This window comes from Oryctolagus cuniculus, chromosome 4 (assembly GCF_964237555.1).
Source record: "Oryctolagus cuniculus chromosome 4, mOryCun1.1, whole genome shotgun sequence".
In the NCBI taxonomy this organism is placed as follows: Eukaryota; Metazoa; Chordata; class Mammalia; order Lagomorpha; family Leporidae; genus Oryctolagus; species Oryctolagus cuniculus.
The window spans coordinates 94,491,779-94,517,092 of record NC_091435.1 but is presented as its reverse complement, the minus strand read 5'-3'; the positions used below and the strand labels follow the sequence as shown (position 1 = coordinate 94,517,092).

Genomic DNA, 25,314 nt, shown 5'->3' with positions numbered 1-25,314 from the left:
TTTGAAAGGCAGAGTTACAGAAAGAGAGGAGGAAACACACACAGAGAGAGAGAGAGAGAGACAGACAGATCTTCTGTCTGCTGGTTTACTCCCCAAGTGGCCATAACAGCCAGGGCTAGACCTGGTCAAAGCCAGATACCAGGAACTTCTTCTAGGTCTCCAATATAAGTACAAGGGCCTAAGCACTTGGGCCATGTTCTGTTGTTTTCCCAGATGCATTAACAGGAGCTGGATCATAAATGGTGCAGCCAAAATTTGAACCAACACACATATGGGATGCTGGCATCGCAGATGGAGGCTTAAACCACTATGCCACAATACCAGCCACAGATATATTCTAATAAGCAAAGAAATTAAACTGAAGTAAGTCTCAATGTGTCCTCCAAAACTCATATGTTGGAAACTTTATCCCCAAAGCCACAAGTTGGGAGGCGAGGGCTTTTGGAAGTTTTCCAGGTTACAAGGGCTCCACCTAACACACGGATTAATTCCATTATAAAAAGGGCATTGTGGAGTGGGTTTGCCCTCTTTTATTTTTCTATCAAGTGGGGATGTGATATCTGTCCACACTCCCACCCCCTGCCGCCACCCATGTGAGAACAAAGTAAGAAAAGACACCAGATGCCAGCACTTGATTGTGGACCGCTCAGCCTCCAGAATGGTGAGAAGTAAGTTTCTGTTCCTTAGAACCTATCCAGCCTCAGTTGTTCTTGCACAAAACAGACTAAGTAAGCAGTACTTTCAAAACTTCCAGCAAAGAAAAGCATAGGCCTCCCTCTGACCCATACTCCTACTCTTTCTTCTCCCTCTTCCTCTCCCATTCTTATTTTGATAGAGATAAATTTTCAGATATTTTTATACACATAGAATTAACTCTAGACTAAGTAGAGAGTTCACCAATTAGTATGAAGAAAAAAGAAAGAAAAAAATATTGTTTTTTGACAGTTAAGGCAAAAGCTGTTCAAAATCAATGAATCTTAAAGTGTCAGTTTTGCTCCTACAGATTGTATTTTAGGTATTCTATTAGTTACTACAGATCAGAGAGACCATATGGAATTCTTAATAGATCCTGGATACTAATCCTTTATTAGCTGCCAGTTTGCAAATATTTTCTCCCATTCTGTTGGTTGCCTCTTCACTTTGTAGAGTGTTTCCCTCGCAGTGCAGAAGCTTCTTAGCTCGATTTAATTCCATTTGTCTATTTTTTATTTAACTGTCTGTGCTTCTAGGGTCTTTTTCAAGAAATCTTTGCCTATACCAATGTCTTTCAGTCTCCTTGATGTTTTCCTCTAGTAATTTGATGGTATCAGATTGTAAATTTAGATCCTGATCCATTTAGAGTTGATCTTTGTATAAAGTGTAAGGAGGGTCTTATTCCGCATGCATAGATCCAGTTTTCCCAGCACCATTTGTGAGAACAGTGTCCTTTCTCCAGGGATTGATATAAGTTTCTTGTTGAAGATAAGTTGGTTGAAGATGTGTAGATTAATTTCTGGGTTTTCTAGTCTGTTCCATCAGTCTACTTGTCTAATTCTGTACCAGTACCAGGCTCAAAAAGACAAAAATCATATGTTTTCTCTGATATGTAGCAGTTGATACAGAATACAAAAAAATGTACAGGAATGAAATGGATATCTTGTGATATGATTGTTGACTTTAGCCCTTGTTTACACTCCTGTGGAGCTATGGCCTTCCTACTTTTTATTTGTTGAATATTATCATTAGTGGAGAATTAAGCCTGTGATTATGGAGGGGACTGAAGTTATGTCTTTGCAAAAATTAAAGGAAGAAAAAAAGAAAGGAAAGAAGGAGGGGGACTAAGGAAGGGAGAGGGAGAGGAAGGGAGGTATGGTTAACATTTTAAAATTATACCTATGGAATACAGGATATCTGTTCTATTTAGCTTAAAATTTTAAAAAAATCAACATGCAAAAATAAATTTTTTTCTATACACTTACAATGAGAAGGAAAAATAAATAAAATGAAGGGTAAAATGTCATTTATAATAGCATCAAAATAAATAAAATATTTAGGAATAGATTTAACAAATGAAATATATGATTTACACATTGAAAACTGAAAAATATTCTTGAAGGAATTAAAGAAGACCTGAGTGCATGGAAAGCTATTTGGTGTTCATGGATTGGACAACTTAGTAATGTAGTAATGTTAAGACAGAAATCCCCCTTGAGTTGACCTATAGATTCAAGGCAATCATTAAAATCTCAGCTGCTTTTTTTTTCAGGTATTAGGAAAGCATATTTATTTTGAGACCAAAATAAATAGAGAAACATCCAAGTCATAGGGTAGAAGTCTCAACTTTGTTAAGATAGTGATTCCTCCAAAATTAATCTGGAGTCAACGCAATCTTAAACTTCTAACAAGCATTTTAAAAGAAACTGATGAGCTGATTTTAATGTTTATATGGAAAGGCAAAGGGCCTAGACTATATAAACCAATTTTGAAAACAGATAAACCAAAAAAGTTGGAGGACTACAGGTACCTGATTTTAAGGCATGCTATAAAGTTACACAATAACCAAGACATTATATTATTGGCAGTATAAACAGAATAGAGAATCCAGAAATAGACCCATAGTTAATAGTTAACTGACTTTTGACAAAGACATTAGGTAGGGGCTGTTGCTGTAGTGCAGGGGGTTAAGCCACCATATGCAGTGCCGGCATGTCATGTGGGCACCAATTTGTATCCTGGCTGCTCTGCTTCCAATCCAGCTCCCTGCTAATGGATTGAGAAAGCAGAGGAAGATAGCCCAAGTGCTTGGGCCCCTGCACCCAGGAGACCTAGAAGAAGCTCCTGGTTACCAGCTTCAGTGTGGCCCAGCCCTGGCTGTTGAAACCATTTGGGGAGTGAACCAGCGTATGGAAGACCTCTCTCTCTGTCTCTCCCCACTCTCTCTAACTCTGCCTTTCAAACAAAATAAAATAAATCTTAAAAAAAAAAAAAAAAAAAAAAAAAGATGATGATGACACTGGGTAATTCAATAGCGACAAGACAATCTCTTCCAAAAAGAGTACAAGGATGGCTGGCGCCGCAGCTCACTAGGATAATCCTCCACCTGTGGCGCCGGCACCCGGGTTCTAGTCCCCGTTGGGGTGCCGGATTCTGTCCTGGTTGCTCCTCTTCCAGTCCAGCTCTCTGCTGTGGCCTGGGAAGGCAGTGGAGGATGGCCCAATTTCTTGGGCCCTGCACCCGCATGGGAGACCAGGAGGAAGCACCTGGCTCCTGGCTTCAGATCGGCGCAGCACACCAGCCATAGCAGCCATTTGGGGGGTGAACCAACGGAAGGAAAACCTTTCTCTCTCTGTCTCTCTGTCTGTCAATCTCTCTCACTGTCTAACTCTGCCTGTCCAAAAAAAAAAAAAAAAAACCAACTCAACAAGATACAATTATATACCCATTAGAATGGCTAAAGTTTACAAAAATATTTTAAAAGACTGACAGTATCAAATACTTGCAAGGATGTGGAGCCACTAGAACTTGCATACATTGCTGATAGAAATGCAAAATGGCACAATCATTTCTGAAAGTGCATACAGCAATACTTTATAGATCAAAACACAGATTTACCACATAGTCTGGTCTTCCAATCCTAGATATCTGCCCAAGAAAAATGAACACAAATGTCCACGGAAACTGGTTATAGCTAGAGGTCAGAAATGGGGGTAAATCAACATGATGGGTACTTATGGTGATGAAGTTATTCTGTATCTTGACTTTCTCAATGGGATATCCAGTTGTATTGAACTTATTTTTCTAAGATGTTTTCATTGAAGACATTGGGTAAAGAACATATAGCATATATGTATCATTTCCTACAACTGCATGTTAATCTATAATATTCTCACAATTTAAAAAAATGTTTAATTGCATTATTCCTAATACTGCCAAACTGGAAGTAACTCAAATGTCCATCAACTGGTAAATGAATACAATATAGGATATTTAACCAATGCAAAATCATTCAGAAGGGAAAGGCAGCAAAACATTAATAAATGCAACATGATGAATCTCAAAAACATTATGCTAAGTGAACACCAAAGATTAGATGTTGTATAACTCCATTTACATAAAATGTAGTAACAAAGTAAATCAGTAATTTCCTGGAGGTGGGATTATGGGGAAAGGATCAAGTACAAAAGGGCAGGAGAAAACATTTTAGCATGAGAAAGTAGTCTTTCAGTCATTTGATCATGGTGGTGGTTAAGTGATTACATATGATTACCAAAATTCACACTGTACACATAAGCACCCGTAAATTTCATAATATTTGTTATATCTTAAAATACAAAAGACAGGAAACATTAAAGTTTAGAAAATTAATACCTGTAAGTGTTTTTCCTGCATTCAGAGGAGGAGCAATTACTTTGAAAAGTTTCTGCATTAAAATTAAAAGGAAAACAATCACCATATTTTCAAGAGATATTTTTAAAAACATAATCAAACTTTGTATGCTATTAATAACACTTCTCTGATGGAACCAGTTGTTTGCTGTTGAGACTAAACATAAAGGCTAAGGTATATATGAATTGTTTATAACCATCACTAAGAAACAATTGTCATATTCCTCACAGAAAGAAACCATTTAATAAATACCAATTACATGAAAGTCTATGTTGAACATACAGTTTTTAATAAAATATATCCCTAGATTCTTAAAATAACTTTATTCTTTAAAAGACAGTAAGCAAATGAAGGGAGTGTCATCTTACCAAAGTGATTACTTTAAATTGAAAATATTTAAATAATCAGCAGCCACAGAAAGAAACAATAAGCAGAAACTTCCCAAAATACAGCTCCCATGGCCCTCCCTCAAAGGGAGGTTCCCACGAGGCAGGTTCCTATTTGGAAGACCCTTAGCAAGTACACATTCACCTGCTGGTTAGCATCATAAAGCCCAACAGAACTAACCCTGCCCCCACCTTCATCTCTGACTGTTCAGCTATTCATAATGAATCTCCAGTCAACCTACACAGGACTGTTTAACTTGCAGTCCCCATCTCCCCTAGCTTACCCCCAACACTGGGACCTAAGTTGCAAAAGGAAAAGTTTTTCTTCCCAACATAAGGCACTGTTTTTAAAATTAAGGAAAGGTTTCAGAAGCTATGGTAGTCATCTCAAATGTGATGACACTGTCTTTCATTCTGGAAAATCTAGAACATTTCAAAGGACAAGATATCTCTTCTTAATTCAGATCTCTTTTAAGTATTAAAACAGCTAAATGTTACATTAAAAAGTGATTTCCTTAAACACAGAGAATTATAAAGGAGGAATCACAGGATACACCTCACCTCCCACTGCTTAAGTCTACAAATGACCATTTAATAACACACCAAGCTCCTGCTGAAAACCATTAAACTCAAAGACTACTCTGAACATACACAGGACAACCTCAATAACCCAAAGCTCCTCTTGATATGTTTAAGTACTTGCATAAATGTACCTAGATTGTGAGGAAAAAAAAAAAAAAAACAGATTGAAGAAAAAGAAAAACCAAACCCAGATTGAGGGGAGGAAAAAAAAATGTAAAACAAATATTTCCAAAAAAAATTACAATACAGCAGCAACATAGGATGCTTCAAATTAAAATCTGTTTTGGGGGCTGGTGCTGTGGCGCAGTGGGTTAACGATCTGGCCTGAAGTGCCAGCATCCCATATGGACACTGGTTCAAGACCTGGCTGCTCCACTTCTGATCCAGCTCTCTGCTGTGGCCTGGGAAAGCAGCAGAAGATGGGCCAAGTCCTTGGGCCCCTGCACCCGAGTGGGAAACCCGGAAGAAGCTCCTGGCTCCTGGCTTCAGATCAGCACAGTTCCGGCCGTTGTGGCCAACTGGGGAGTGAACCAGCAGATAGAAATCTCTCTCTGTCTCTCTGCCTCTCCTCTCTGTGCATCTCTTTCAAATAAATAAATAAATCTTTAAAAAAAATCTGTTTTGAAGGAAATGAGAAACCGCCTTAAATCTTCCTGACTGTGGGTTAGGGCAGCACAGAGAATAATTTTTGCATGCAGATGAGAAGGCAGCTATAAGGTGATCAAGGCCAAACAATTCTGACTTGACATACATACTATCAGAGTCTAAACCTGAGGAGAAGGGGCACACACTCATTGTAGAAACTGATCAACAGAAGTGGCTGGCTTTGTGGCACAGCAGGTTAAACTGCTGCCTACAACACCAGCATCCCCTATTAGCACTGGTTCGAGTCCCAGCTCCTCCACTTCCAAACCAGTGGATGGAAGATCTGTCTCTCCTTCACTCTCTCTCTCTGTAACTCTGGCTTTCAAATAAATAAATAATTCAATGAATCTTTAAAAGAGAGAGAGAGGGAGGTAGAGAGACTGACTATTATTGATGCCAGGGTCCTAGTCCAAGGTAGCGCAGACTTCAGCTGAATCTTGTTCCATCTCCACTTCTGTCTATGCCTTCCAGCCAAAGACCCCCAGGAACTCACTGTAGCTGGAAAAGTGTGGTTTGTGTCTCATTGGAGCAAGAGATTATGCACATCACAGGGGAACCACTAACACAGCTCCATAGGAAGGCTTTGGAAAGAATTTGTTGTGGGATTAGAGCTCCTGTTAGATTCAAGGCAAGAGTTCAGGAAAATGGGGCTTTGCTGAGGTGGGAATTCACGCTGTTCCCCTCTGCTGATGTCATCCTCATAGCAGAGCACTGTAATGTCTGAAGTCAAGGTGCCTGTGCACAGTGCTGAGGCAGAAAACAGAGGCATCCCAGGGCAGCAGGAGTTCAAGTTCGTTAACTCACTGGTGGCCGTAGGCCTTCCCTCCAGGTTTTGCCTCTTTCTCCCAGCCCTGAAGAGGCCCTGTATTTTATATAAAATAAATTTCTTATGCCCTTTGTCAAAGTTACTATAGTATTCTTAGGAGAAAAAAAACTTAAAGTCTCACAGACAAGCATTACTTTTATCTATTGTTCCCTGAGATTTAAATAGCTACTTAGGCACATAAAAAGGAAAGCAGTGGCAGAAAGTATAAAATTAATGACTAGTTAAAAGTCCAGAGTTAAAAAGGGTACACAACTAATAAATCTAGAAGAGATTAAAGAAGATTGGATGAAGACAAAAACTGTTCAAAGCAAAAAGAGATTGGGGAAAAGTTAACAGATAAAATTAAACACATGTCTGAGTGAGGAACTAGCTTACCTCCATTGGACTAATAAATTCGTTCATGCCTCTGTTGTAGACATAGATCATAGCATCATACAGGCGATTTTCCCAACACATGAGAACCACCTATAAAAAGGAAAAGTTGTTCGATCCACACTGTTCAGTACATCTCAGCAATGATTTTCCCTGGAGCTTTAAGAATTGAAAAAGATCTCGAATTCTTATCTTTTTCTTATTCCTTCACTAATAAAAAAAACCTGGAACTGCAGTGTTTCAACACAATGCCAGGATAAGAGCTGTTTGAGTTCAATATTACTTCTAATAGCACTACATACAGTACAATAGTTACTTCTGACATCCTCCAGTGTCTTAACTGTTTTTTCTTTATCATCCCCTTTACCATTTTCGCTTTACTTTTGTCAACAGTTCTGCAAATATTTACTGAACATCCATAATCAGGCTCTCTCCTAGGCCAGAGGATCAAGTAAAGAATAAGACAAATCCAGACCTACTCCCTGCTCTTACAGAATTTACATTCATCTTGGACACTCACCAAAAGCAGGGTAAGGCACACAATAGTATATGAGTTAAGGGGGGAAGGGAGGGAGATATCCAATTACACAAATAGCTCATTATTTACAAATGTGGTAAGCATTATAAAGGAACCTGACTCAGCCTGGAGTATTCAAAAAAATCATCCCTGAGGGAGCAAGCACTAAGCTGGAGCTAAAGGATACATGCATGTAAGCCAAAGGCAGAAGCATAAACCAGGGATTCTGCGGGCAGAAACAGTAAAAATGAAGGGACTCGAAGTGTTTAAGGATGGAGAGAGATCAATTTGAGGAGATATTTAAGAACAGGAATAGATATGACTTAGAGTACAGAGTATTCTACCTCTGTTCCTATGATAGCTACAGAGTGATAAGGGAGCTGAAGTAGAGATATGCTAAGGAGAACAAAGAGTAGGCAAAGAGGTAAGAGCAAAAATGGAAATGAGGAGACTCCAGGAGTCTTCCTGGAAGAAGGCAGGCTCTAGAACCTTCCTCCTTGTTCTCTCTCTTTCTCTGTTATTGCCATCAGTATGTATCTCTTCACTAATGACTAACACATTTACAACTTCCCTCTGATCCATATACCAACCATTTCCTTGATATCTTCACCTGAATGTCTACGGCTACCTCAAAATGAAATAGCAAAACAGAACTCTTCATTTTGTTGCTCAAGCTTAGACTTGCCCTCGTCATCCAATCTTCTTACAGGAATCACTATCCAGCCTGCTTCTCAAGTAAAAAACTAGGCATTATCCTTCAAGTCTCTCTTTGTAACACTCATCACATCCAATTTATCAGCAAATCAATTCTACTCCCCTTCATCCAAAACCAGGCTAATTCTATCTCACTGCTAGTACTTCTGGACAGGATCAGGTTCCCTTTCCTCACTGGGTTACTGATAAAGCAAACCAAAGCCTTCTTGCTGAAAACTTTCTAATCATTTTTCATAGCATTTATTATAAAATGGAAACCCTTGGTTTACTTCTTTCATTAAGCTCCAGATCTGCCTGCTTCTTTGCTGTTACTTGAACACTGAAGGTATAATCCTTTTTTCAGGTATACTATTGCTTTTACCCATACAATCTTCCCTTCCAAGATCTTTGCCTTACTAATTCTCTTTGTTATTCAGGCTCCAAGGCTCACTTTCCTTCCTCACAGATGCTTTCCATACTTAGTCAACATAATGGCCTCCTACCATATTACCTTGTTTGGTTTGGGCAAAATACTTCTTTACACTAAAAATTTTATTTACGGTTTATTTGTTTATCCATTTACTGTCAAACTTTACTGCTAAACTTTAAGCTTTATGAGAGGATAAGCCTCGTTCATCAGTCACTGAAGCACACCCAGAGCCTGGCACTTAACAAATGCTTCTGGAAGCAATGAACAAACAGTGCTGAAAGAGTAAGTAAAATAAGAGTTGAAAAATATCACTTGAAGCCGGCGCCGCGGCTCAATAGGCTAATCCTCTGCCTAGTGGCGCTGGCACACCAGGTTCTAGTCCCAGTCGGGGCACCAGATTCTGTCCCGGTTGCCCCTCTTCCAGGCCAGCTCTCTGCTGTGGCCTGGGAGTGCAGTGGAGGATGGCCCAAGTACTTGGGCTTTGCACCCCATGGGAGACCAGGATAAGTACCTGGCTCCTGCCTTCAGATCAGCGCAACGCGCCAGCCACGGCGGCCATTGGAGGGTGAACCAATGGCAAAGGAAGACCTTTCTCTCTGTGTCTCTCACTGTCCACTCTGTCAAAAAAAAAAAAAAAAAAAGGAAAGCCTGAAAAAAATGGGATCTTGTTTTACTTTGCAAACTCATAGCCATTTATTAAGAGCTTCCCAAAAGAAAAACAATAATCATTTTTTTCAAACCCTTCATTTCTATGCAATTTTGTGCACTGTAAAACAACAACAAAAAAGTTTTGGTCTTTCTAAGTTTAGATCAAGAGGATCTATCAGCCTTTCAGGAGTAACATACTCATTATTTCTATTTCTTTCTTTCTTTTTTTTTTTTTTTTTTTTTTTTTTGACAGGCAGAGTGGACAGTGAGAGAGAGAGACAGAGAGAAAGGTCTTCCTTTGCCGTTGGTTCACTCTCCAATGGCCGCCGCGGCTGGCGCACTGCGGCCGGCGCACCGAGCTGATCCGATGGCAGGAGCCAGGTGCTTCTCCTGGTTTCCCATGGGGTGCAGGGCCCAAGCACTTGGGCCATCCTCCACTGCACTCCCTGGCCACAGCAGAGAGCTGGCCTGGAAGAGGGGCAACCGGGACAGAATCCGGCGCCCCGACCGGGACTAGAACCTGGTGTGCCAGCGACGCTAGGCGGAGGATTAGCCTAGTGAGCCACGGCGCCGGCCTCATTATTAAGACTAATGTGAAATTAAAGAATTAAACTGTAGGGGCCAGTGGTGTAACGTAGCAGGTAAAGCTGTCACCTGCAGTGCCGGCATCCCATCTGTGTACTGGTTCAAATCTTGGCTGCTCCTCTTCCAACCAACTCTCTACTATGGCCTGGGAAAGCAGTAGAAGATGGCCCAAATGCTTGGGCTGCTGCACCTGCATGGGAGACCCAGAAGAAGCTCCTGGCTTCAGATCAGTTCAGCTCTGGACATTGAGGCCATTTGGGGAGTAAAGCAGCAGATGGAAGACCTACCTCTCTCCCTTTCTCCCTCCTTCACTCCCTCTCCCTCTCTCTTTCAAATAAATAAATAAATCTTAAAAAAAAAAGAATTAAACTGTAAAATGTCTTATGGCAGAATAGAAACTGATTCTCAATTAAGTATATCTGAAGACCTCAGATACACTGAAAAAGTACTATTTTCAAATAACAGGCAAGCTACTCATGCTAAGAATCTGAATTTCAAAACTCAAGTCTGACCTTAACCCATTATAAACTACTGTCCTATATACAGGACATCTATAAAGACTTAATAAATTGAGTAATATATATACTGCTTTGTTAACTTTGAAATAAATACTATATCACTGAAATACAGAATTGAAAACTTAGGACTTAATGAGTTAATATAGTAGCTCTTTTAAAAATGGCATCATGGGCCAAATGTTGTGGCACAGTGGGAAAAGCTGCTGCCTACCATGCCAGCATCCTTTATGGGTATTGGTTCACGTCCCAGCTATTCCACTTCTGATCCACCTCCCTGTTAATGGCCTGGCAAAACCAATGGAAAGATGGCTCATGTGTCTAGTCACCTGCCACCCATGTGGGAGACTTGGATGAAGCTCTCAGCTCCTGACTTCAGCCTGGCCCAGCAGTGGCCATGGTGGCCATGTTGGGAGTGAACCAGCAGGTGGAAGATCTCTCTTTCTCTTTCTCTCTCTCTCTGTTTCTCCCTCTCTCTCTTTAATTCTTTCTTTCAAAATAAATATCTTTAAAAACCGGCATCATACTCTTAAAGATATAAATATTCTGTCATTCCTGTGAGAGCACCCATAGTTGAAATATACCTGATGGATGAACTCTGTGAGTGAACAAACAAACCAATGAAGAAGAATCAGTCAATAAGTATCTACCGAGCAACTACTAAATGTTAGCCCTAGACAGTGCTTTGGCACAGCAGGTAAAGCCTCTGCCTGCAGTGCTGGTATCGCATATGGGTGCCAGTTCAAGTCCTGGCTGCTCCAGCTCTCTGTTATGCCCTGGGAAAGCAGTGGAACATAGTCCAAGTGATTGGGCCCCTGCATTTGTATGGGAGACCTGGAAGAAGCTCCAGGCTCCTGGCTTCAGAATGGCCCAACTCCAGCCATTGAGGCCATTTGGGGAGTGAACCAGTGAATGGAAGACCTCTCTCTTTCTCTCTCTCTCTCACTGCCTCTGTCTCTGTAGCTCTGGGTTTCTAACTAATCAATCAATCGATAAATTTTTAGGCCTATGCTAAGAACTTTAGGAGGTGTCAAAGATATAGAACACATAATCTTTGGCTTGAAAGCACGTAAGTATGGTCCTAAGAACTACATAGACAAGTGGAAGTTTATCAGACTTCTCATAAAAAGTGTTTAATATGTAAGTGGGGTTTTTAGAAGACAGGGAGGCCTGATCAGGTGGGTAAATACAATCAATAAAGGAATGATGTTTCTTCTGTAAATGAGCAAACTGTCTATGCACTCACCTGCTGAATGTCTAGGCTGGTAACATCCATGTGTACAATGAGCGCTTCCACATTTTCCATTAACTTTTTATCTTGGAAATGAACAAGCAAGTCTTTCATTACCTGGGGTGTGATCCCCACCAATTTATCACTCAAAATATATGGCTCAAGACACTCCAAAAACACTCCTTTGGCCACTGAATTCTCACTTAATTTGTCATACATCTGGCCAAATAAAAGATCCCTAAAACAGAAAGGGGAAAAATGCTTTTAGGAACATTCCAAACATCCATTACATTTAATATGCTAAGGTTATCTCACATTTCTCCCTGTTTCAATTAATGCATGAGCTTAATTTAAAACAATAACAATATTTGCATAGGACATTCTATATTAGAAACCTTTTTAGTATTATATTCCCTCAGTTAGTCACCTCAATACTTCATTTACAAACAAGAAAGTTGAAAACATTAGCTTATTTGCTGCAAGGCTCATCTACTAACAAGTAACAGGGTCAGAATTGGAACCCAGCTTTCTGGTCTAAATCCTGTGCTCAGTCTCTGTGGCGAACTGCTTCCTGAAAGTAATAGTGCTAAGCAGGAACAATGAGTACTGACGGGAAAAGAAAGAAAAAAGCTCAATATTTAAAATACATCCCTAGAAGCACTTTTATTGCAGAAAGAATTTTTAAAAATTTGTTTATTTAAGAGGCATTTACAGACAGAGAGAAACAGAGGCAGAGAGAAGTCTTCCATCTGCTGGTTCATTCCCCAAATGGCTGCAATGGCCAGGGCTAGGCCAGACTGAAGTTAGGAGCCAGGAGCTTCCTCTGGGTTTCCCACATGGGTGCAGAGGCCCAAGCAGTTGGGCCATCTTCTACTGCTTTCCCAGGTACATTAGAAGGGAGCTGGGTCAGAGGTGCAGCAGGCCAGAACTTGAACTGGCAGCTATATGGGATACCAGCGCCGCAGGCAGCAGCTTTACCAGCTAAGCCACAGCACCAGCCCCCAAGAAGCAAATTAAAAAAAAAAAAAAAAAATTACTATAAACACTACCACTCTAAGCAACTGTTTTATTTCACATTTCTGTAAATGGTCCATAAAATTTAAGTCATAATCAACACAGGCATAATTCTAAATTCTGTTTTCATGCAACATTATATGATAAACATTACTGTAAATTACTACCTATTAAACATTTTGTTGGGGGTTGACATTGTGGCACAGAGAGTTAAGCCGCCACCTGTGGTGCCAGCATCCTATATAAGTGCTGGTTCTGAGTCCCAGCTGTTCTACTTCCCATTCAGCTCCCTGCTAATGTGCCTGGGAATGCAGAGAGGATGGCCTAGGTTCTCAGGCCCCTGCAACCCATGTGAGAGATCTGGAAGAAGCTCCTGGCTCCTGGCTTTGGCCTGGCCCAGTCTCAGCCATTGTGATCATTTGGAGAGTGAACCAGCAGATGGAAGATCTCTCTCTCCCACCCTTCCCCCTTTCTCTGTAACTCTGCCTTCCAAATACATAAAATAAACCTTTAAAAACAAAACATTTTGTCTCACTACGCTTCTATACCCTGCAATATCTGCATCACAGCACCAACAGACACTACCACCAGCAGTGATAAGCATACCAGTTTCTTTTTTTTTAAAGAATTACTTTATTTATTTGAAAGACAGAGTTACAGAGAGAAGTAGAGCCAGAGAGAGAGAGAGAGAGAGAGAGAGAGAGAGAGAAGTCTTCCATTCCATTGGTTCACTCCCCAAATGACCACAATGGCCAGAGCAGAGCTGATCCAAAGCCAGGAGCCAGAAGCCTCCTCCGGGTCTCCTATGTGGGTGCAGGGACCCAAGGACTTATGCCATCCTCCACTGCTTTCCCAGGCCACAGCAGAGAGCTGGATCAAAAGTGGAGCAGCCGGGACCCCGGTGCGCATATGGGAAGCCGGTGTTGCAGGCCAGGGCTTTAACCCACTGTGCCACAGCACAGGCCCCAATCATACCAATTTGACCAGATAACCATGAGGGATTTTTTTCCCCTGACAATGTAATAAATGCAAAATTAAATAACATTATTGTTTTTGTTCTTTGGTGACTGGCAAAACTGGATCTTTTCCACTTTTCCATCTGTAACTTACACTGCCTTGTATAATTCATTTATTCTTTCATTCCATTTTTTAAAAATACAAAAACTGCTAATTCTATTACCTGTTAGGATTTCTTTTCCCCTAAATATTTAATTTTCTTATGTGTGTAGCATGTCAACTGTGGAAAGCAGCAGTGGCTTGTTTATCCACAGATAGTTTTTTGTTGTTGTTGTTGTTGTTGTTTTTTTTCATGACAAGTGCCACAAAAAGGTGAAGGAAGCTCTGGAAAGGAATGGGCTGGGCTTGGGCCTCAGGGGAAGTCTGGAAGCGACAGGTGGTGATCAGCCTACCTACAACTGCACTGGAAGCATCTGCCACTTCCCAACAAACAGCATTTGCAGTAGCCTGGGGGAAATCTATATCCATTTCTTTTCAAATGCACAATGGTAATTTTTATATCATTTTCCTCCTCTACTGCACATGGCATTGATTATAGTATTTTTCATGCTGGTTTCATTTTAATCAATAGTTCATCACATTTTTGTGATTATCAATTACTAGCCAAGCAAAAGACACTGAGATTAACTTTTATTGCAAGAGAGAAAAAGTAAGAGTAGCAAAACAACTCTACTGAATTCAAGGAAAATGTCACATTGGCTAACCCTTCTACTCAGTAATGTGTCGAGAAAAACAACATGCTAAGGGAAACAGTAATAAATTTTTAGTACCAAGTCTTGGGGAGGAGAATTAAAGAGAGTTCAAAATTCAGTAAACAGAGCACAAAAAATGACAAAGAAGGTAGCCTTACGACAAAAAGCAGCAGGCTATGTTGTAAGATGAATAGCAAAATGATCCATTTCTCTCTTAATCAGTGTGAGACTATAATAAAGCAGCAAGAAAAATAAAGCTCAGCGCCTCTTATCTGCATCTCTCCCTTCAAAGAAAAAATAAAACAAAATTCTAACATGTATTCTCATCATTCTGGGAGAATATTTATCACAGCAGCAGGAGCGGGGGTAGAAAGGAAATCACACACCAAAAGCTACGTTCTTAGCTCTCACGTGTTTCCCTCTATCTTCAGGCATTACTCTTCGGGTGCTGATGTCCTTTCCTAGGAAGGCTGCGGCACTGTTTACCATTTCCAGCTTAGACCTCCTATGCTATGGCTGGTGCAACTGAAAATCCATCAACAACAGAGGGACAGCAGAGAGATCTTTCCAAAAAATGTCACCTTATATTAATACTTTCACTAAAGGTAGTTTTGGAGTTTATCATTTATAACTTCAAATATAGAAAAACGGCTAACTTCATTTTGTACAATATCAACTTCTTTTTTTAATGTACAGGGTTGCTTTCATTATAATAGAAACAGAAATTCAGAGAATGTTTGAAGGAGTTAACTGGCTCATCTATGCTAAATACATAACCAGGGCCAAATAACCACATTCCCAATAAGCCTAAACGGGATTTAGTAAATCCAAAGTCTATTTGGGCTAGTCTTCTTACTTATAAAGGTAAAAGCAAAACTCAAATAACTTTAGGAAATTATTTTCAAAATGTTGTGGTTTCTGTTGCAAGTATCACAGTTTGTAAAGAATTCCTTTCAAAAGGTCTGACTTAACTGTGGTGATGGTTGTTAAACTCTGAATGCACTAAAACTACTGAACCATACATTGGGATGGGTGAAGTTTATAGAATTTAATTATATCTTTTTTTTTTTTTTTTTTGACAGGCAGAGTGGACAGTGAGAGATAGAGACAGAGAGAAAGGTCTTCCTTTGCCGTTGGTTCACCCTCCAACGGCCGCCGCAGCCAGCGCGCTGCGGCCGGCGCACCGCGCTGATCCAATGGCAGGAGCCAGGTACTTATCCTGGTCTCCCATGGGGTGCAGGGCCCAAGCACTTGGGCCATCCTCCACTGCACTCCCTGGCCACAGCAGAGAGCTAGCCTGGAAGAGGGGCAACCGGGACAGAATCCGGCGCCCTGACCGGGACTAGAACCTGGTGTGCCGGCGCTGCAAGGCGGAGGATTAGCCTAGTGAGCCGCAGCGCCGGCCGGAATTTAATTATATCTTAATATAGCTGTTATAAAGCTTAAAAACACACAGTGCCTTTCCCTCCTAGCTTTGTAGTTACGGAGAGAATGGTTAACCAAAACATCCCATTCTTGCACATTCTTTGTAACTGACCTTTCTGCTTTTCAAATAACAATTCTGATGTTGAACAACACAATGGAAAATATACCCTGGATATCAAAAGATGACTTCAGGCTCATTTTCTATTAACTAGAAATATTTTTAGTTGAAATTCATATATGACTCAGGTAATCTGAAAGATGGCATCTTAACAGTTTTAGATATTGCTTACAGTGATATAAACTTAAGGTGGTATTATCTACAGAGAGTATCAGTTTTGCTTTGTTTTATAACTGCTTTATAGAGAAATAATTTATAAATAATAATAATATAAGCATATATTTTAAAACAATATTCCAAACTATGATTATAGTTCACATAAACCCTGGATCTACTTTCAAAATAAAACTGGCATTATGGCTTCCATAGAATCAGATACAAGTTGAACATCTGTTATCCAAAATAATACCAGAAGAATTTTGAAATTTTTAGATTTTGTAATATTTGCATATACAGAATGAGATATTTTGGGAACAGAACCCAAGTCTAAATACAAAACTCATTTGTGTTTCATACAGACTTTCTACATACAGCCTGAAAGGTAAATTTATACCATATTTTTATACCATATTTTCCCTGCTAATGCACCTGGGAAAGCAGGAGAACAGCCCAAGTGCTTAGGCCCCTGTTACCCAGGTAGGAGACCTGGAAGAAGCTCCTGGCTTCAGCTTGGCCCAGCCCGTGCCGTTGCAGCCATATGGGGAGTGAACCAGCAGGTTCTCTCTCTCTATATATATAATTCTTTCAATAGATAAATAAATCTTTTAAAAAAATCGGATTTTGGATTTCAGATTTTCAGATTAGGGATTTCACCTTTTATCTAAGACTAGAAAAAAGATATACAACCAAACTGAACCAAAATTGTGAAAGAGAACAAATTATAAAAGTAAAATATAAATCATCAAAAACAGAATTCCTATAATATCTGATTCTAAGTAAATTATGAAAACACTCTAAAGCCAAAATTTAACTAAAAAAAAGATGTCTATAACACATTAATAAGTATGCTCTACAGAGAAGAAAAATTTCGTGCCTGCCATAGTAAAAAGTTTTTTGCAATATACAAGGGCACTTTAAAAAAGCTCATGAAAAATGGGATTAAATGATCAATTTATTTTGGTGCAAAAAAATCTGGGGTAAGTGTTGTGGCACAGCAGGTTAAGCCACTGCTTGGGATGCCTGCATCCCAGATCGAACAAGTCCTAGCTATTTCTCTTCTGATCCAGCTTTCTGCTAATGCACCTGGGAAGGCAGCAGAAAATGGTTTAAGCACTTAGGTCCCTGCTACCTAATGGGAGATCTGAATTGCATTTCTGGCTGCTGGCTTTAGCCTGGCCAGCCCCAGCTGTTGCAGGCATTTGGGAAGTAAACCAGCAGACTGAAGATATCTGCCTCTCCCTCTCACTCTCTTCAAATAAAATAAATAAATCTTTAAAAAAGGAAAATATGCATAAATTTAAAGATTTCTTGCAATCAAAATAAATACTTTTAATTCTATTTTCCATGAACTTACACTAGTTCATTAATATTACTGCTGAGGCCAGCACCATGGCACAAGTTAATCCTCCATCTGCGGCACCAGTATCCCATATGGGCATTGGTTCTAGTCCTGGCTGCTCCTCTTCCAATACAGCTCTCTGCTGTGGCCTGGAAAAGCAGTAGAAAATGACCCAAGTCCTTGGGCCCCTACACCCATGTGGGAGACTAGGAAGAAGGACCTAGCTCTTGGCTTCAGATCTGCGCAGCTCCAGCCATTGCGGCCATTTGGAGAGTGAACCAATGGAAGGAAGACCTTTCTCTCTATCTCTCACTCTCATTGTCAGTAACCCTACTCTCAAAATAAGTAAAATCTTTTTAAAAAATTAATAGTATTGCTAAATGTGAGGTTCTATGAATTATGCTATGATATAACAATGATTACAGTGTAGTAACTGTTGTGATATTGAGGTAAAATTAACTTCAGGGTATGTATTACATATATAATTTGATTCACTGAAGAAACAGAATAATATATGACAATAAAAACAATGTAGCCAATTAAAAGATATAAATATGTAAGAGGTTCCTAGCAGCCAGGACTGAGTAGGTGATGCTTCTAGAAGTGGAAGAAGTTATCAGAAATAGGCCAAGTACTACCTCATGTTTTCTGTAAGACTGTATTTGCAGTTTGCACAATCTGAATACTTAAGGCAATGTTAATATAACACACTCTGCAAACCAAGGAATGTAGAAGACTCTACACACAAATGGAACCAAATGACAGAGAAGATGATACAAAGGGAGTGTCTGGTTGAAGGAGAAACATACCATACTAAAAAGAAGCTTCATACATTTGACAATCCTTGGCTTCATTGTAGCCTAAGGAATTGAATGTTTTTAACCTCATAATCCGTGGTAACTCTAGGAAAAAAAAGTGTAAAAACTCTACCACCTAAGAGTAATTACACTGGTCTATTTAACTAGAATTTTTAGATCTAATAAATTTTTAATCACTGCATGTTTGAAATGGAAGAGAACTAAAAGGTGGCTTAGACACAAACAATCAACATCGATCCAATGGTTTATTCTATCCATTTCTCCCTAAGCTCAGGCCCATATTTAGGATCCTAACACTCTGATGAACAACAAATGCCAGTATGGTGAGAAGCAAGCAATCAAGGAACACGAATCTAGAAAGGGAGGGAACACCTGGCCCAATTTCTTGTTTACAGACACAATGTCCTTGTTCTGCTGGGAATTCTATCCTGTCCCTCTGTCCTTACTGAAACAGAGTAAGAGAAGTAAACAGATTAGGAGGGACAGGAAGAAAGGATACGCATTCTGGACTTCTCCCAAGCAGAAGCAGGATCTAGCACAATTCAGTCTTCAGCCTTTGGAAACAGAACTGAGAGAAGAAGCCACTGATTTGTACTATGGTCCAGGAAAAAAGTGCATGCCTTTGATCTTCATTTTATGAATGTTAGGGCCTTTTGACTCTTATGGTTTTGTGAGAGTATTTAAGAATTCAAGATAGGTGCCAGTGTTGAGGCACAATGGGTAAAGCCATTGCCTGCAATACACAGCATCCCATGTGAGTGCAGGTTCATGTCCTGGCTGCCAGTTTCCAATCCAGCTCCCTGCTAATGGCCCAGGAAAAGCAGCAGAAGACGGCCTAAGTGTTTGAGCCCCTGCCACCCATATGGGAGACACCGATAAAACTTCTGGCTTCTGACTTTGTCCTGGCCCTGTTGTGCCTGTTGTGGCCATCTGAGGAGTGAACTAGTGGATGGAAGATCTCTCTCTTTCTCTCTCTCTATTTCTCTCTATAACTCTTCAAAATAAATACACAAATCTTAAAAAAAAAAAAATTTCAAGATAATGATCACAAGTCACCCTGCAAAAAGGGTGGCAGAATTATTTCACTAATTCAGCCATCAGGTATTGAATAGTCAATTTGTACCAGGTACAACTATAGGTAGAAATAATCCATTTTATAAACATATGCCTTCTTACTCTAAATTTTGTCTCTTAGGTACTTCACTTCCTCTCATTTATAAATATGTCAACCTGAAGACTTCAGTTGATGCCAGTACTTATTGGTATTAAGATACTCTACACCTCCATTTCTTCATCAGGAAATAAGGATAACATTACTCTCTTACAATGTAATTATGAAGATTAAATAAAATAAAAATATATAACTGATCCATAAGCTATTAAAGATGCTTAAAAAAATACAAGATATGAGTGGGCATTGTAGGGAAGTGGATTAAGCCACTGAATGAAATGCCCAGATACCATACTGGAATGCTGGGTAAAGTCCTGGCTCCTCTGAGTGATCCAGCTTCCTACTAACGCACTTGGGAGGCAGCAGAAAATGACCCAAGTACTTGTATTCCTGCCACCCTCGTGGGAAACCGAGAGGAGTTCCTGGCTCTAATTGTTGCAGGCATTTAGGGAGTAAACCAGTGGATGGAAGATCTCTCAATCTTCCTCCCTCCCCGCTATTTGTGGTTCTGCTTTTCAGGTAGATGAAAATTAATAAACTAATAAATAAAAAGAATTTTTTTAAAAAGAGAAAAATACAAGATAAACAATGAGGAAATGAGTGTGAATGTGGGCTAAAGAGAAAACTAGGAAAAGACAGGGCAGGGTTAGTCCATGTTTCATGGTGCTTTGCTTCCTAGTAAACAATAATTAGCTACACAATTCCCTGTCCAGCAGCTACAGGTACATGGCTATTCAGAAGATGCAAAGGTAACACCTGAAAGAAAATTCTCCCTTATGCCCCCATGAAGAAAACAATGTGTAATAGAAAGTAATGCTTTATATTACAACATCCCTACTGTGAACACAATGTATTTCACTACAGCTAAAACACTGGAAGAAAGCTGAGCCTCAAGGAAGCAGGCGCCATAGCTACCTATGACTTTTATCAAGAGCCTGGCATAGCAACTAACTGCCCTCTTTGATAACCTTCACTGATACTTCCAAAGGATGACCTAATCTTTTATGAATCAGGCTACTGGAACATATATTCGTGAGTCCAGAAAGTGTTGTACAGTTTAAGTAGTATCTGAATTAGGCCCTTCCATCATTCTCTATCACTTAGAAAGTGGTACAAATGTCTGGGCAAGACAGAACACAGAAGCTAGACTCCAGGGTAGGGAGGGGGTGAGGGGGGGCAGCACTGTGGCACAGCTGGTTAAAGCCCTGGCCTGAAGCACTAGCATCCCTTATGGGCACAGGTTCTATTCCTGGCTGCTCCTCTTCTACTTCGGATCGGCTCAGCTCCGGCAGTTGCGGCCATCTGGGGGGTGAACCAGCGGATGGAAGACCTCTACCTCTCACTGTAACTCTTTCAAATAAATAAAACAAATCTTTAAAAAAAAAAAGACTCCTATATATGAATCCCACTTTTGCCACCCCCCACAAAAGCTGTGGGAGTGACTTATGGCAAGTCAATAACTTTCTGCCCCTGGAATATCCTATATAAAATGAAGAAAATAATACCTCATTGCTATAAAAATCAGATGCTTCTATAAAATTATATAAATTAAGCATAAAGGGCTTAGCACAATGTCTGGCTATCATTGTAAGTATGAAAAATTGTGAATTAGCACATGCTGGTTAATTTATATAGTTACTACATAAAATGCTACCAACAAAGCATAATCAAGAGTTTATTTACACTGACTTATTTTATTTGTATTTTTTTTTTGTATTTTTTTTTATTTTTTATTTTTTATTTTTGACAGGCAGAGTGGACAGTGAGAGAGACAGAGAGAGAAAGGTCTTCCTTTGCCGTTGGTTCACCCTCCAATGGCCGCTGCTGCAGCCGGCGCACCACGCTGATCCAAAGCCAGGAGCCAGGAGCCAGGTGCTTTTCCTGGTCTCCCATGGGGTGCAGGGCCCAAGCACCTGGGCCATCCTCCACTGCACTCCCTGGCCATAGCAGAGAGCTGGCCTGGAAGAGGGGCAACCGGGACAGAATCCGGCGCCCCAACCGGGACTAGAACCTGTGTGCCGGCGCCGCAAGGTGGAGGATTAGCCTATTGAGCCACAGCGCCGGCTACACTGACTTATTTTAAACAAACAAAAAAAACTCTAAAATGATCAATACTGGATTAGTGCAATGAATATAGTCCTTTATGAGGGGTATGACATAATGTGTTTCAGAGATGGTTCATGAAAAAGCATATACACAAAATTAAAATGAAGAGTATATGAGGGAACAGTTCATAGAAAAGAGAACTGAAAGATAATTTTGATGCAAAAATTTTGAAACTCATGCAGGTTTTTTATAATGTACATCTCCATGAGCTTCTTAAAGACCTCTCATCTGTACTGAACACAAATCACACAGCTTCTGTTTTATTTAATTATAAAACAAGAACAGAGTTCATGTATTTCATATAAATAATTTTAAGCACATAATGATACTTCCCACCACCTTCCCTCTTCCTTCCTTCTTTTTTTCTTCTCATTTTTGTAATGACATACTTACAATTTACTTTATAATCACAGGCTTAATCTTCCACTAAATAAAGAATTCAATAAGTAGGAAGTAGAAAGACCACTGATCTGCAGGAGTATAGACAAGGACTATGAACAGTATTGCTCTGTACCTCTGCTATCCTGCCACACTAACACATGGATGAGATGAGTACACCTATGGCAACTGTTTTGGGGAAGTTCATTTGATTAGATAAATGTACTAAAAATGTTACAGAATCAAGTTTCTCTAAACTGATTTTTTTCAAAAAGCTTATCCTGTCAAATTCACAGAATTGATAAGCAGTACATGATACACAAACAAGAGACTTCCTGGGTTCACCATAATTGAGTCTGACAGGCAATGCATACTCACTTTCGTTGCAGCAGAAGGCAGTAATCAACTATGACAGGTACCATATCCTGCAGGGGAACACAAAGAAAGCATTAGACCCACACCCCTGTCCAACGGTCCACTGATAATGAAAGAGTTCTGCTTCAGATGATGTTAAAATTGTTGGCAGGATATTGGGCTGTACAGTGCTTTTGGTAAGCAACTTGGCACTACCTATCAAAAGTCTTAAAAATATGGAAACAGTTTGACTTGGCAATTCTATTTCTAGAAACTTATCCTAAAAGCATTTAGGAAAAAAGTATTTTGAATGCATTAAGATATTCACTGTAGCTTTGTAAGAGAAGAAGCAAGAAGACAAAGAGGAAGCAGGGAAAGAGAAATTTTGAAGAAATTTGAATTAAATTTATATACAACATGGGAAAATAATTCAGTGAAGTTTTCTATTTAAATAAAACATTATGTATCTACCACAAATTTCAAAGAGTTTTCAATATCATTAAAACAAACACTAGGCAAAAATATGTATTCATTTCACAACACTGTAAAGAAAACTTAAAAAGAAAAAAATACATCAAATTGGTAACAAAATACAGTTGGTCCTTTTCAGTGGCTCAGGTGATTAAGGTTGCCCATATTTTGATTTTAAAGGTGATTTGACTTCTCAGTTTCATAATATTTTGATGGCTTTACATTCATCATGTATGGGCCCTACTAAGTAACAACAATCCCTAATTTTGGCCTTTTCCTAAAGACAGCTGGGGGGAGAAACAGCAGCTTATCTTGCCTGGAAACTGTCAAGTAACCAAGCTTCAGATTTCAGCAGTGCTCCTTCATTTTCTGCTGGCTACAGGGAAGTACAGTCCTTTTACAAATCCTAGGAGCTCTAGTTTCTAGGCAGAAAAAAAAAAAAAATCCATGAGGAGGGGAGAAGACACTACATGAAAATTTTCACTTGTTAAAGAACCAAGGACCCTGATTACTTGGGAAGGGGTACCAAGGTGGATGTACAATCCTAAAGGGCTATGGGGTTAACCCTGAAGTCAGTCTGCTTCCTTCAGTCATTGATGCTCCTCATGGCTAGACTTTAAATCGCACTCAGATTCTTCAAAACCAGCAAATAAAAATTATAGACTTAGGGCAGGTGTTTGGCACAGTGATTAAGATGCTGCTCAGAACACCTGCATACCATATCAGAGAGCCTGGGTTCAATTCCTAGCTCTGCTCCTGATTCCAGCTCCCTATTAATGTGCACCTTGGGAGGCAGCGAGTAATGACTCAAGTACTGGGGTCCCTGTCACTCACATGGATGATCTGATAGAATTACCGGTCCCTAGTTTTGGCCTGGCCCAGCCCCAGCTCTTGAGGGCATCTGGGGGAGTGAACAACAGTTTTTTGTTCTCTATCTGCCTTCCAAATAAAATGAAAATAATTTAAAATAATGATATACTTGAAAAGGGTTAGAACTATACAAAATCTCAACCCTGAATGAGAATATAGTGGATTAAATAATCTGGGCTGAAGAGGGAACCTCCCTGGAAATGCTGATAAAATTACAATAAATACCACTGAAAATTTGCAGTAGAGCTCCCAAGAAAATAAGAGCAATACCCAAGGCCTAAAAGTGAAAAGAGGACTGAAAACTAAAGCAACAAGCACAGCTATCGCTGGGACTATCCTATAGGTTTGTGGGTCACAGGAAAGCTTGGGTTTTATTGCTAAAATGCTGATGTCTTAGATCCTTGCAGCATAAGGAATTGAAGTAGAGGACCTGCTTCAAACCAGGATGCTTGACAAGCTGCATCATCAGTGAAAGGAAATGGTTGTGGGGAAGAATCTACCTATTGGCATAGGAAGATGATAAGGAAGGTTGCCTGTCTCATCCTGAACTTGGAATAAATCTGTACTCTCCAAGAACCTGTTAGCGAAATCCTGCTCACAGATGGGTATGGGATTTGAATTTATACCATCTCCTTAGTGGGGAACAATCAAGTCAGGAAAGCAAGCTTAGGGCCGACGCTGTGGCTAAGGGAGCTAAGCTGCCACCTGCAATTCCTGCATCCCGTATCAAAGCTCTGGTCTGAGTCCTGGCTGCTCTGCTTTCAATCCAGCTCTCTGCCAATGTGCTTGCAGAAGCAGTGGAAGATGGCTAAAGTACCTGGGTCCCTGTCAGCTACGTGGGAGACTTGGATGGAGTTCCAGGCTCCTGGCTTCATCCAAGACCAGCCCCAGCTGTTGTGGCCATTTGGGGAGTGAAACAGTGAAACAGGAAGATCCCTGTCTCTCTTCTTCCTTCCTTCCTTCCTTTTCTCTTTCCCTCCCTCCTCTTTCTCTCTCTCTCATCTTCCCCTCTCTCTCTCCCCTTTTCTATCACTCATTCCAATAAATAAATCTTTTGAAAATAAATAAAAAAGAAAGTAGCCTAAAAACTAATTCTATTTTTTATTTTATTTTATTTTGACAGGCAGAGTGGACAGTGAGAGAGAGAGAGAGAGAGAAAGGTCTTCCTTTTCCGTTGGTTCACCCCCAAATGGCCGCTGCGGCCAGCGCACCGCACTGATCTGAAGCCAGGAGCCAGGTGCTTCCCCTGGTCTCCCAAGCGGGTGCAGAGCCCAAGGTCTTGGGCCATCCTCCACTGAACTCCTGAGCCACAGCAGAGAGCTGGACTGGAAGAGGGGCAACCGGGACAGAATCCAGCGCCCCGACTGGGACTAGAACCCGGTGTGCCGGCGCTGCAGGCGGAGGATTAGCCTATTGAGCCGCGGTGCCCGCCACCTAAAAAGTAATTCTAAAACAAAACAAAAAAATGCTCCTAAGGCAACTGAAAGAAGCAAATTGAAAAATTCCCCAGCAACAGTGCTGAACAGTCCTGAACACAGGCAAAATAAGTACCATGGACATGGCCCTACACAGGATGTGGTCCAAACC

At 40.2% G+C, this 25,314-nt stretch overlaps 1 protein-coding gene across 2 annotated transcripts in view; it reads right to left on the bottom strand.

Annotated features, from left to right (window-relative positions):
• The window catches only part of VPS8 (VPS8 subunit of CORVET complex), a 274,516-nt gene that overhangs the window by 155,424 nt on the left and 93,778 nt on the right, over window positions 1-25,314 (bottom strand). For both annotated transcript variants that reach the window (XM_008266588.4, XM_070072435.1), the window contains exons 21-24: window positions 22,411-22,457; window positions 11,811-12,033; window positions 7,180-7,269; window positions 4,348-4,399 (exon numbers count right to left, since the gene is read on the bottom strand). In XM_008266588.4, the coding sequence (XP_008264810.1) occupies window positions 4,348-4,399; window positions 7,180-7,269; window positions 11,811-12,033; window positions 22,411-22,457 (412 nt within the window). The remainder of the gene's footprint in view (window positions 1-4,347; window positions 4,400-7,179; window positions 7,270-11,810; window positions 12,034-22,410; window positions 22,458-25,314) is intronic.